This window comes from Eulemur rufifrons, chromosome 17 (genome assembly GCF_041146395.1).
Source record: "Eulemur rufifrons isolate Redbay chromosome 17, OSU_ERuf_1, whole genome shotgun sequence".
NCBI lineage: Eukaryota > Metazoa > Chordata > Mammalia > Primates > Lemuridae > Eulemur > Eulemur rufifrons.
The window spans coordinates 51,928,672-51,942,807 of NC_090999.1; the positions used below are offsets into that span (position 1 = coordinate 51,928,672).

The 14,136-nt window shown below is 39.0% G+C and overlaps 1 protein-coding gene across 1 annotated transcript in view; it reads right to left on the reverse strand.

The window, feature by feature from the left end:
• Nucleotides 1–14,136, reverse strand: part of ARSB (arylsulfatase B) — a 161,241-nt gene that overhangs the window by 127,500 nt on the left and 19,605 nt on the right. The window contains exon 4 of the mRNA XM_069491999.1: nucleotides 7,366–7,573. Within this exon, the coding sequence (XP_069348100.1) occupies nucleotides 7,366–7,573 (208 nt within the window). The remainder of the gene's footprint in view (nucleotides 1–7,365; nucleotides 7,574–14,136) is intronic.

A 14,136-nucleotide genomic window follows, 5' to 3' on the forward strand; every position in this document is an offset into this window, starting at 1 on the left:
TTTATTAACTCCACTTGAGATATTAAGTTACAAATAATATTATGAAAGCTCAGGTCATAAATGTTAAAAGTTTAGGTTCTGCCATAAATTACTCTATTCATCTCTAAGCAGCAACGTGCTGTTGAACAGGGTCCAGTCAGTGTCCCTCAATGGTGGTGCTGCTCATGTCTGGGGCAGAACATGTCTCCACCGTGCAGAAGGAGCCTGAGCATTGCAGGTGCCTGTTCACTAAGTGGCAACTTCGCCCTCAAGTCACTGTCACAATCAAAACCGTTTCTGCACATTTCTAAATGCTCCCTGCTCCCAGTCTCAAGTGGACTATGAATCCATGGGTGAATCTTCTCAGATTGACTTGCATGATTAGACCATTCGTCAGCCATAAGGGCTAAATTGACAGCTGCTACACTCAGGATTTAGTGCTAACCTCTCCCGCCTAACTGGCACCGCTACCCCATGAAGCTGGTTGGCGAGAGTTTACGGGGGTCGGGTATGCCAGTCTGTTAACAGACTTTGACAACAGTGCACTGTGTTTCTGTTTGAAGTGGAATTTGTGAATTATTGTGTAGCTCAACAGTATTTTTTAACTCTGTCTGCATAACAGCCCATCATGTCAAAGAAGACCAAGAGAACACTAAAGGAAGAAAAAATGTTTTTTAATGAGGATTGGGAATTGCAATATTATCTTGTTTCTGCTAAAAATAAGATGATTCACTTGCTTTGTGATACTGCAATATCAACATTAAAGAAATTCAATGCTCATCAGCATTATAACACTCATAAGGACCACACATATTTTAAATTAGAGGGAGAGGCACAAAGGGTCGTATTATAGAAATTAGAAGGTGAAAAGCAAAAGCAAAGACAATTCTTTCAAGTAGCAATAAGGCCCGAAAATAATGCCACTGAAGCAACTTATAAAAGAGTTTATATACTTGGGGGGAAAAGGGAAGCCATTCAGTGATGTAGAAATTGTGAAAGAATCCATTGTCGAAGTTGTAGGATGCTTAGACCCCAATAACGTTTCAAGAGTACAAACAACTGCCTCTTTCAAGGAGAACCATAACTGATCAGCAGCATGAATTAGCCTTCAACTTAACAGAACAACTTCATGTAATATTTCAAAAGGAAAACACATACTATTCAATTGCTTTGGATGAATCCACTGATACTACTGACTCTTCACAGGTTTTATACTTCATTTGTGTCGTAACAGAAGATTTTCTTTGCTACGAAGAGTTACTCACTTTGGGCACTCTTATGAACAGAACACAGGGAATAGATATCCTCAACAACTTTCAAGATAAAAGTGAAGTTTGACTGAATTTGGTAAATTTAGTGAGTGTATGTACAGATGGTGCATCTTCCATGACAGGAAAACATGAAGGGTTTATTGCACAGATAAAAAAAAAGTATTAACAGATGCAGATGCTCATTTCTTTTCATTGTATCTTGCATCAGCAAAATCTTTATGCTAAAGCTACTATTTTAAGTGACACTTTGCAACAAGTTATAAATATTGTTAACTATACTCATGCAAATGCAACACAGCATTATCAGTTTTGTAACATACTAGAGTTGAATGATGAGGTATTCAGTGTGGATTTTTCATATCATTCTAAAGTGTGTTGGCTATCACAGGGACAGATGTCAGCCAACATTTTATCTCTGTGAGAACAGATAGTTAAATTTTATGAAGAGCAGAATCAGCAATGTGAATTATTGAAAGAAGATTTCTATAGGAATGCAGCATTTCTATGTGATATTATGTCAAATGAAAACAACTTGAATATTACAAATCAGGTAAAACTATATATGATGTGTGGCCCAAAATCCAAGCATTTAGAAAAAAGCTATTTTTTTTTCAAAATACTTCTTATTCAAAAGGAAATTTTAGATGAGCATTTTCCCCAGCTAGCAAAGGTCATTGATGAACAGGATGACATACATGAATCATTTGAAGAATACATAGCTGTTATAGACTTATTAATTGGAGAATACAATGAAAGGTTCACTGACTTTGAGAATCATGACATCACACTCAAATTAGCACTTTGGCCTCTCCTAGTTGATATCACCAAGGCATCTAAAGAACTACAGATGGAATTGATTGAGCCCTCAGGAAATGACATTTTGAAGTCACTGATGCTAAGAAAGATCCAACTGAAATATGGAAAGATGCAGTAGAATATCCACACCTTTGGCAACATGCCTGAAAAATGCTTTCTTGCTTTTCAACCACTTATTGCTGCAAATCTAAATGTTCCTACCTAACCCAAATCAAGACACCCTTTTTTTTTTTTTTTTTTTTTTGAGACAGAGTCTCACTTTGTTGCCCAGGCTAGAGTGAGTGCCGTGGCGTCAGTCTAGCTCACAGCAACCTCAAACTCCTGGGCTTAAGCGATCCTCCTGCTTCAGCCTCCCGAGTAGTTGGGACTACAGGCATGCACCACCATGCCTGGCTAATTTTTTCTATATATATTTTTAGCTGTCCATATAATTTCTTTCTATTTTTTAGTAGAGATGGGGTCTTGCTCTTGCTCAGGCTGGTCTCGAACTCCTGAGCTCAAACGATCCGCCCACCTCGGCCTCCCAGAGTGCTAGGATTACAGGCGTTAGCCACTGCGCCAGGCCTCAAGACACCCTTAAAGTCACAAATGACTGACACCCATTTAGAGAATAAACTGACACTGTGGACCTTCATGCAGCAACCAAATAGTCAAGTGCTTTCCAACAAACAGACAGAACAAAGTCATTAAAAGGTTAGTTAACTTTAAAATTAACAAATAGTTTGCATTTTTTTTGAAATTATTAACTACATAGTAGTTAGATTTTTACAAAATACTGTACATTTTTAAGTATAATTAATTGAAGTTTCTTGAATGTGGCCTTACTTGATTACAGCTAGATTAATGCAGCCTCCAACATGAAAAGGTTCCCCACCCCTGCCATAGACTATACAGGCCAAAGAAGCTGGACTGAGGAAACAAGGGCTGACCTGCCCGGCTTTGCCTCATGATACAGAGCTATCACCTACCTGAAAGGAGCAGGAAGACAGCTGGGGAGTGGGATGGTGATAAGTTTTCACATAACTAGAAAATTATTATCTCCTTAACTTGTATATGCAGTTAGAGATCTCAGCTCCCAGAAGACAGAGGGCAGGAGAAGAGTCTGGCAGTGGGCATATAGTTTGGGTAACATCCTGGGTAATGTTCCCAAAAGTAATGCCCTGACAGTAAGGAAATAGGAGAGTCTAGTAACTGCACACTGGGGTTCTTTTAGCCTGTCAAAGAACCAGGTAGCCAAAAGAGAAGAAAGTGGAACTATGCCAATCAGGTTCAATAGACTACAGGCCAACTTAATGCCTAAAAGCAACCTCAGTGAGTTGTGTGCATCAACGTGACCTCAAGCTACAGATCTGGGAAGGAATTAATGAGGAAACAGTGACCTGGGGCCAGGAGATGCCCTCACACTGTGTGTGGGCAGATCCTTCGTTGCCTGTACTCAGAGGAAGAGTATGTAGCTGGAATAATTTCATATAAAAATATTTTAGAAAAGTTCTGTCTACTCAGAAAGATTCAGGGAAAGGGTGGGTTCTGTGAACAGATGTGTAGAAAACCAAAAGAAGAAATGAAGGACGTTGGGATGAGATAAAAGGAACAGAAGATGAGTGGTAAAAGGACAATTGATTAGGGTAATTGGATCTTGACCTCAAGTAGATCTGGGTTTGAATTCTGGCTCTTTCATTCGTTAGATGTGTGACTTTGGGCCAATCACTTAACTTCTTTAAGTATGGATTTCTTCATTGGTAAATGGGGATCAAGAAACCTATCTCGCAAGGTTACTCTGAGCTTTAATGCTTAGAACATGAGCAATAGAGTATAGGAAGAGCACCAGAACAGGGCCTGGGCAAATAGTCGGTATTTAATAAACAATGGTCATTATTATTCTAACAAGCCTAGAAGAAAAGGGAACTGATGGAGACCAAGAACGGATTGCAAAAAAACTAAAAACACAATCAATATTTATTGTACAATAAATATACACTAGTCTACACTGCAGATACTAAAGAGCAGAACTAAAGCTACAGAAATGTCTAACTGGTAATGCAGAGGAGCTCCAGAAGGCTGAGAAAAGGACTAACAGCTGAAATGGATGAGAGAAAAGCTGAATCAGTGAGTCGACCTATTAATTAAAGATATTTTTGGAATATAAATCAAGCAGAACAGAAGCAATAAGCCTAAATGTGAACAAGGAAAACTTCCTGGAGCGAATAATAATCTCAGCATGCAGGTAAACGGCACACTAAATTTCAGACAAAATTAATTTGAAAACATTTTAAAGACTCACACCTAGATATAATTCAGCAAAAAATTTAAACTATGGAGATAATTTTTTAAGTGCCTCCAAAAAAAAGGTTCCAGGGACCCCCTTAACCAGAGAGATCTTTCAAACATTCTGCAAGCTGTTCCAAAGCATAGGAAAAGATGGAAAAACCACCCAAATTACTTTGTGACGTAAGTATAACCAAAACAACAAAATCTGACAGAAAAAAGAAACCACCAACCCCACTTTCATTTCTGAATTGATGTAAAAATCCTAAGTAAAACCCTACCAAATTGAATTCAGCAGTATAATAGAAATCTATACCCATGATCAAGTTGGATTTAGCCCAAGAAAACAAAGATGGTCCAAGATTAGTATTATCTACTAACATAGTATCAGAATATAAGACAACCCTATTATAAGGTAATCCCCATTTTCTCAGTGAGAAGCTCCAAATATTATTTCTGCCAACTTGAATAAATATTATAGAGGTTTATGAAATAGTCAACTGTTTTAAAATATAATTATGCATACACATTTGAAATAGTATAATAAAATACTGACTTTAAAATATTTTTCCATTCTCACGGTCATGAAAAAATTTATTCTACTTCTTCCCATGAGTTCTTGACATCAATATCTTTGTTGTCACAAGAGCCACTTTGAGATATTCAACACAGTCTTCCAGAGTTACCATCTTCACTTCTGTTTGAGCACTTTTTAGCCCCTGTATGATACATTAATCCATATATGCTTTCATTTCAACAAATCATTTGTCCTGAAATTGTATAATTGTGATCTCTACAACAAAGGCTTGTTTTATAAAATTATGACTTCTCATTCTTGCAATTGTAAGGTCATTTCTGATTAATAATTACTAAATCAGTGTTAAATGTCCTGGCCTCCTTTTCTTTTTATTGATTCTTTCTAGAGACCTCTACAGGCATTCAAAACGAGCACTATGATAGCATTATATAATGCTATAATAGGCTCTTCGAAATAATCTAAATTGAAAAGGACTCCTAGGATAAGAGTGATCTTGTCAGAATAGCATAAGATATCTCCCTCTTTTCTGAAGGGCAAGTTTTTAGGGGGAAAACAAATGTTATTTCATATCTAATCTTTTTCACAGCAGGGCATACTTAGAAAATTACAGTATTTGGATTGCACTAAAATAACTCAATAAGGCTGCTCAGGGTAGTCACTATCCCGGACATGCCCAGGGTCTCCTCAGTAGATCAATACTGCAGACACCATGGGGAAAGCTCTGCTGTATCATGAGACCCAATAAGAACATAAGATCATCATCTCAGAGGCAGGACACTGCAGCGAAGCCAGAACGCTGGAGCCTGGCTCTCCTGGCCGCATGACCCTGGGCAGGTTCCTTAGCCTCTTTGAGCTTCAGTTCTCACATCTGTAAGATGAGATAGCAATAGGCCTCAGAAAATTAGTTATTGTGAGGATTAACTGAACTCATTCATGTAAAGCACTTAGAACTGTGTCCTGTACATAGTAGGTGCTCAATAGATGCTAGATTCAATAACCATGCTTTATTAAAAGCAAAGCAAAACAAAACAACTCTTAAAAAAACAAAACAAAAAAAAAACTGAGTAGAATGCCAAGATTAATTCCTCAACATGTCACTTCACCCCATACAGTCACTTTACAGAAAAACTCACCAGATGACAAGCTCTGACCTCACACTTGGAGTTTCCAATCAAATTTTTAGATTTTAGCCAAGGATCACTGTGGATTTGAGAAAGCTATCCTCGTGAAAGATAGACTAAGACACAGATACAAACTAATTAAAAAAAGGAGCTTAAAAGAAAGAGAGATAATGTTGAGAATATAAGCATATTTAAAAAAAAATATGTGTATGCAGACATAGGTATGTGTATGTATACACACATACATACACACATGTATAATATTAAGGGTTAGGAGCACAGGCTTTGGAAAAACAAGTTATTACATCTATAGAATAAAAAGAGAACTTACAAAAAAGCAATGATCAGAAAACAAGACAGAGTTCTTGGTAATTAAAACACAGTGGTTGAAATAAGTTCAATAGAAAGTTTACAAATAATGATAAGGAAATTTCCCAAATAGTAGAAGGAAAATAAAGAAATTAGGAAAGGAAAAAAAAAACCTAAGAAAATTAGAGGATTGGTCTAATATTCAAATAACAGGACTTCTGCCAAGAGAGAATAGGAGAAAGGTGTGATGAAGGGCTGAGCAATTCCAAAGTAAATGATACAAGGAAATTTCCCATAACAAGGGATCTGCACTTTCACATTGAAAGTGCCCTCTGAATACTCAGCACAATGAATAAACAAAGATCTACACTGAAATTACCTCATGGTATAATTTTAGAAAACTGTGTCTAATGAGAGGGAAAAGAATCACATATATAACAGAGTAGGAATCAGAATGGCATTGCCATAACAAAAATGATTTTCAAAAGTTAGCCCTTGGTAATGAGATTATGAGGGTTTTTTTCTCTTCTTTTCTGATTTTTCTATAGTCAATATGTATGACTTTTATTGTCAGAAAACATTTTTAATACAAAAAAAAAATCGAAACTTGGAGACTAGCCTAGATTTGAATGGCTCCATTTCTTAACTGTCTTCATAATGTCACAGTCTGTCTATTTGCACTGACACAAAGACCCCTCTGACCAGCAGAGTTGTAGCCATGGAAGATGCCCGTGCTGTAGAAAGAGCTGAGGACAAGCCACTCCAGGGACTGGCCACCCAGCAGGCTTGTGTATGAGTGATGTCCACACATATTCACTAGGTTAGCAAATGCTTGTTTTCAAGCACACTCCCAGAATATTTTGATATCTGAAGGAAGAGGAGGGAAAGCCCATAATTCTTTTTCCTTAGACACATCTTTCTATCCATTATTATCATGTCTCCACTATGGCACTTAGCATTTATTTTAATAAGGAAATGCTAACTGCTCCAATCTGTCTTCATTCCACTTATTGAACGCCATGTCCCAGGCTTTGCCAAGAGATGATTTTCCTATTGACAGGCTTACCTGTGGAGAAGATGAACACTGTGTTGTTCCAGAGTCCACGGCTTCTTAAGGCTGCAGTGACATTTCCCACTGCTTCATCCATAAGGGACACCATTCCTGCATAGTGATGCCTGTTCTTGTCTTGGATAAAGTCGTAGGGCTTCAGGTATTCCTCAGGCACCTGAAGGGGCTCGTGGACAGACTGGAGTGCGAGGTAGAGAAACAGAGGCTGGAAAGAGAGTTTACACAAATCAGTTAAGAAGGCATGGAAGCATTAAATGTAGAAGGATAAGAAAGTTCAAATTTATCAGTCAATAAAAATAGTATCAAGATAACCTACAGAATGCATTGAAAATATCTGTGAATCATATGTGTGATAAGGGACTAATAGGCAGAATATATAAAGAACTCTTACAGCTCAATAATAAAAGACAATTAACCCAACTACAAAATGGGCAAAGAATTTGAATAGATATTTCTCCAAAAAAGATACAGAAATGTTCATAAGCACACGAAAAGATGGTCAACATCATTCATTGATACGGAAATGCAAATTAAAACCACAGTGAGATAACACTTCACATCTGCTAGGATGGTTAAAATTTAAGAAATGGAAAATAACAAGTGTTGGTGAGGATATGGAGAAATTGAAACTCTCACTCATTGCTAGTAGGAATATAAAATGTTGTATATAGCCGCTTGGAAAAAACATTTTGGCAGTTCCTGAAATTGTTAAACATAGTTACCACACAACCCAGCATTTCTGTTCCCAGAGAAATGAAAGCATATATCCACACGAAAACTGGTATGAATGTTCATTGCAACATTATTCATAATAGCCAAAAAGTGGAAACAACTCAAATGTCCATCAAGTGATAAATGGATAAACAAAATATGGTGTATTATCAACAACATATGGCAATAACAGGAATAATACATGCTACAACATAGATAAACCTCGAAAACATTATGCTAAATGAAATGAGTCAATCATACAAGACCACAAATTATATAATTTCATTTATATGAAATGTCCAGAATGGGCACTTTATAGAGACAGAAAGTGGTTCCCTGGGGCTACAGGAAATTGTGGGGTAGAGGAACGGTGTGACTGTAACAGGTACAAGGTTTGTTTGGGGGTGATGAAAGTGTTTTAAACTTAGATTGTGGTGATGGTAGCACAACTGTGAATTTATTATTGAACTGTATGCTTTAAATGGGTGAATTTTATGGTAAGTAAATTATGTCTCAATAAAGATGTTAAAAAATATAACAAAAGACACAACACAAAAAATAAAAAATAAAAGCCAAGAGTCCTAGAATGGCATAGACAGTCCTGAATTCAAACAAATAACAATATCAATATTAATAGCAACCATATATCAAATATTGTTAATGCACTAGATGACAATAATTTACACATTCTACCTCATTTCATACCCCAAAATCACCCTATGTTATATCCATTTTACAGATGACTTAACTGAGGCTTAGCAAGGTTACGTGACTTACCCAAGTCCACATTAACTGAACAGCAATTTCCTCTCGGAAAACCCATGATTACAATGTGGATATGCACCAACAGATGCTTTTGCTTTAGCTGAAAATAAGTCCCCATCTTTTATGAAAAGTTTAGGATTTTTTGATATATTTTATGAGAAAATGAATGAACACTATGCCATGTTAGTCTTTGATGTAAGACCAAACATATGACCAATTTAATTCCTAGAAACTAAGAAATGTGATATACTGATTCTATTTTCCCTCTTACATCAATGTATAGCATTTAACATTAGTGATAGTCCAGGTCAGCCTCTCCTTAATGGCTGCTTGATGAGCCTTTCTGAAGGCTTCCTCTTCATTGTGCTCCTACAGAATTCTTTAATGAGCTGAAAACCCTCAAAGCAACAACTGGTCCAACCCAGGAATAAACACATAATTCTCTTAAAGTATTTGAGACATTTAAATCTCATAAATGAATGGGAAAAGGTTAGAGAACAGACTTGGCGGGGGGGCTTATATTTCATTCTTCATTGTTTATAAGTTATTTTAAATTATATATTCTACATCTCTGTGATAGAGTAAGGAGCATCCATCTATATAGTGCTCAACTAGATGCCCAAAAGTTTATTTGTAGATTAGATCTTAGGAACTTGGATCTATGTTTTTCTCAAAATCAAAGAGTTAAAAATAGCTGTTAAATATAAAATCATCACTTTCAAACCTATTTAACTAAGGAGGTAGATGATGGAATGAAAACAACGATAACATAGAATGTGTGCTTCGTTTGTACATTATTTCCATGGGAAAACATCCCAAAGTCCCACTCCAAAAGTCTATCCTACAACTTCTAACACTACGTTAGTTCTGCCTCCACTCGCCCTCGACACACACACTTTCTACTCCAGCCGCACAAGTCTCATGGGAGCCCTTCTGTGTTTCTGCAGCCCAGACGCCCTGCCTGGGCGGCGAGGAAGGACCCAGCTTAGATGTCTGCAGGGAAGGACGTGCTGGGCATCTGACCTGACAGTGCGCTGTGGGTCTGTGCTGGGAGCAGCCGTCGGGGTCTTCAGCACTAGACCAAGCCAGCTCCAGCCACCAGCCAAGGTCCAGATGGGGACAGGATTAAAAATCAGAAGGCTACAACACTTTGCAGCCCACATAAAGTGGAAATATCACATAGAAATCTGTTTTTACACACACTTTCTTAAAAAAATCAGAATTTCTGACAACTCCGTGTCCATACTCTATCTGGTAACAAAAGGCTGGAGTATGAGAAACAGGGGCCCCACCCCCAAGCATGGTCCAATTTTCTAGAATGTTCCCACTGTTCTATGTGAGCGGCTTCACTTACTCAGGTTAGCAGCCTGACTCTTGCAAACGTGAGAGTTTGTGACCCTGGTCTGGACTCTCAACAGTGGGCAGAGGGGAGGATGGAGAGAAAGAGCCTGCAGCTTAAGGAGAAGATGTTCTCATCAGGTCATTAGTGGCAGCACAACACCCATGCAGTGGAGGAAAGAAAGGGGAGAGAGGCAGGTGATTCCCAGCCAACAACTGATTCCTAACACCGATGGCTGGGGAGGGTGGTGGGAGAGGGTTCATGTAACTGTGCCGGGGTAAAAAAATTATTCTAGGACCATCATTAAAGGGTCCTACAAACATTCAATATGGAAATCATTCACTCATTTTGTTAAATATAGCAAAAAGTAATCTGAAAATCTTTCCAATAATTATTGCTTAGTGGTCAAAGACATTACTATCACTCGAGGGGTTAAAAATATAAAATTACAGCAGTCTCCATCAGTCCAGTAGTCAGACTTCTATCGATTCAAACATAAGGAGCATAAATGAGAAAAGGAAGTGAAAAAAACCTCTGAGGGGTGAGGATCAGCCTGTCATGTGACCGTCACAGGCCATGCAAAGGGCTTACACTCCCTGCCAACCAGCTTTTAATAACTTAGAAGTATAGATAGAGATAGGCCTTGAACAAAAAAGTTCTCTTTTGTCCCGTCTCATCGGCGGCAGTGGGCTATTCAGTGTGTGGCCAACAGCCCTGCACACTCGGCATGGCCGTGGTCACCAGGAGGGGCAGAACGGCGAGCAGTGCATCTTGCTTCAGGAGGTGAGGACCGACACAACTCATTTTAGACATTTCCATCCCATACTGCAAAAAATAAAGTTTTAGCACTCTGAAGGTAGACTTTATTTGTGAAAGAACTCAATCCTCAACAGAGCTGAATGGGAGGCATTTCTATACTATTTTAACATTGAAAAAAAAAGAGAGAGAGAAAGCAGTGCATTTAGTACTACATGGTGGCCCAGTGGAAAGAACAATTAACTAGGGCCCCAAGGTTCTCCAACCACAGAGAAGACCCCCACCTGCAGCTACTAGTCCTGGGACCTGCCTGAGAACAGCTGTGGCCAGCTCCCCAGTCCTGCCAACCAGAAACCCAGCTCACCATCAGCTGAAAGCAAAGCAGCCGCCATCCTGGGGCTGGGCTCATTATTACTAGGTGTCTACTGACGTGAGCTCCAGCCCTCCCATGCCTTGGCCTTTGGGGCCTGCTGGTCCACACCAACCTACTGACAGCCCGATTCCCACACTGGAGTCCTGGGCCCGATGTCCACCGCCATCGCTCTCTGGGTTTAGGCTACAGCCTGATCTCCCCTTGCATTTTCTTGGGTCCAGATCTCTGATCAACTCAGTCACAGCCTTATATCAACTCTAACTGTAACCTTTCAGGTGTCCTAGGAATAAAAAATAGAATCCTAGATGTGAAATCATGACTGAATATTTAAGTATTACATAAAAGTAAGACATTATTACCTAAGACTATTAGCATGTTCATGTTTAAGCTGCTAAGAGGTCTGTTCCCTTTCTTAGTATGCCATATGGCTCCTAAGATACATGCTCTAAATATCCTCACTGTGCTAAGAAACCTTATTTCAGTAAGGAAGAAAGCCTTACTTTTCATTTCTTTACTATATTTTCCTAATTTAAAGCATAAATGGAAAAAAAAAAGCATATAGTCAGTTTTGAAATTATTTTTCTATCTTTGACTTCCAAATTAAGACATTTCTTTCCAAACTGTGTCAAAGAAAAATAGGAGTCTACCACTAGAAATTAACATTTTCTGTAGGAAGCTTCTAGTAGACTAGGCATGTGAGACAACATTTGTTTTTATTCTTGTGAAGTGCTATGGAGGGGCTATTTTTAATAGGAAGGTATTTTATGAATATATTACTTCTACTTTGTAGTATTTCTGCTATGGAGAATTACCCTGCAGAAAAAGAGAAAGGACTTGAGCTCTTAACACATGTGAGAGGACATGCCTTGACACATGTGAGAGAGGACATGCCTTCTTAATACATGTGAGAGAGGACATGCCTTGACACATGTGAGAGAGGACATGCCTTCTTAACACATGTGAGAGAGGACATGCCTTTGTAACACATGTGAGAGAGGACATGCCTTCTTAACACATGTGAGAGAGGACATGCCTTCTTAACACATGTGAGAGAGGACATGCCTTCTTAACACATGTGAGAGAGGACATGCCTTGACACATGTGAGCAAGGACATGCCTTTTTAACACATGTGAGAGAGGACATGCCTTCTTAACACATGTGAGAGAGGACATGCCTTGACACATGTGAGCAAGGACATGCCTTTTTAACACATGTGAAATGGCTGTCAGCAGCATCTCCCTGAGTCCAGCATCAACATGTTTCAGTTACAAACTATCCCCATATGCTTCTTTCCCCTCAAGGGCTTTTTAAAATAGGCAAAATACTAAGTTGGCTTGTGGATGCTTCATGTGCTTTTCTCTAATGATTTTCATCTTAGAACATGTTGTCCAAGTTACAATCTATCTATATATATCACCTGAGAAATTAGCACAGAATTAGATTAAACATTAGGATAAAATGATGAGAAGTGCAGTTCCTCAAACCGGGGAGATGCATCATTTTATTGAGAATTGAAAATGTAAACATCTGCCTCGGCTATTTTCAACAAACATGCTTGGGTTACTACTTGACTAGTGATTGTTTCATTGGTTTATGTCTTTGTTTGAAACTTCCCTTTGGGACACTGGGAATTCTGCTGCAGAATGTTTCAGACACTGTAAGGGGATGACCAACCTCTCATCTGGCAATTTCCAAACTGTTACCTGTGAGCAGCACCACGCTGACACCACTCCTTCCAGGGCTTGCAAGCTCTTAGGGCCTCCCACTGTCCTCGGTTCCTGTGCTTTCCCCATCACCCGGGTCAGACAGCCCACCCACAAAGAACTATTTCACCCCAGCTGCTTCCTCTTATCTGCTTAATGTTCCTGGAGTCCTGGAAGAGAATACTCTATTGTCCCTTAATGGGAATGAGCTTTTATTATGGGAAGCTTACAGTTGTTACTTGATTGAAGCATTGTTAGACTGTGAGTCTGTAAAAGTCAGCTGGCTTCTGCTTGCCACTCTGTGTTGGTGGGGAGGTCCTGAGTGGCCCATTGTGGAATTCTCCTAACTGCACAGGGTGTCCATAGTGGCTGCAGGTCAAAATCACTGGTACGCGTGGGGGTGGAGGTAAGGAAACACCAGTGACCGGGTCCTACCTCACACCAGTGGACCACAATATCTGGCATCAGTATTTCTTACAAGTTTCCCAGATGATTCTTACATATGGTCGGGACTGAAATCACTAAGCCCAGTCATGAGCTGGGACTCAGAATCTCTGGTCTTGGGTATCAGCTGTGAAGTAGGGAGGCTGATTAAGTGCATGAGGTCTAGAGTCAGTGTGAGTTTAAATTCTGATTCAGACTCTCAATAGATCTGTGACGTTGAACAGGTTACTTAACTTCTCTAAGCCAGTTTGCTTATGTGTGAAATGATGCCTCTCTTCAAGGATAATACACAGTTCCCTTAAGACCTTACCTAGTTCTTCAAGTGTTAAGCTTAATCTATGAAATGCTAAGTATATAGAAGAAAACTGAGAACCTAAGCCAATTACCTAGCAGCTATCTTTCTAACTATCTGTATGTTTGTTTAGATCTAAATTTAAAACCTGTGTATTTCTACGTATTTGAGAGAATGTTCCCATCTCTTCATGTTCCCCAACAAGCATGGTTGCTCCAAGATATCAGCATGTAAGGGTGATAAAAAGCCAAAAGTGGGGCAAAGCTGAAGATAAACACTAGGGAAGATCCGCATTGCTGAGTCAGAGCAGGCAAAGATGGCCAGGAAGAAACCAAAAAGGAGTCAGCAGCCATGTACTAAGTCCCAACAGGTATGTCAACCAGA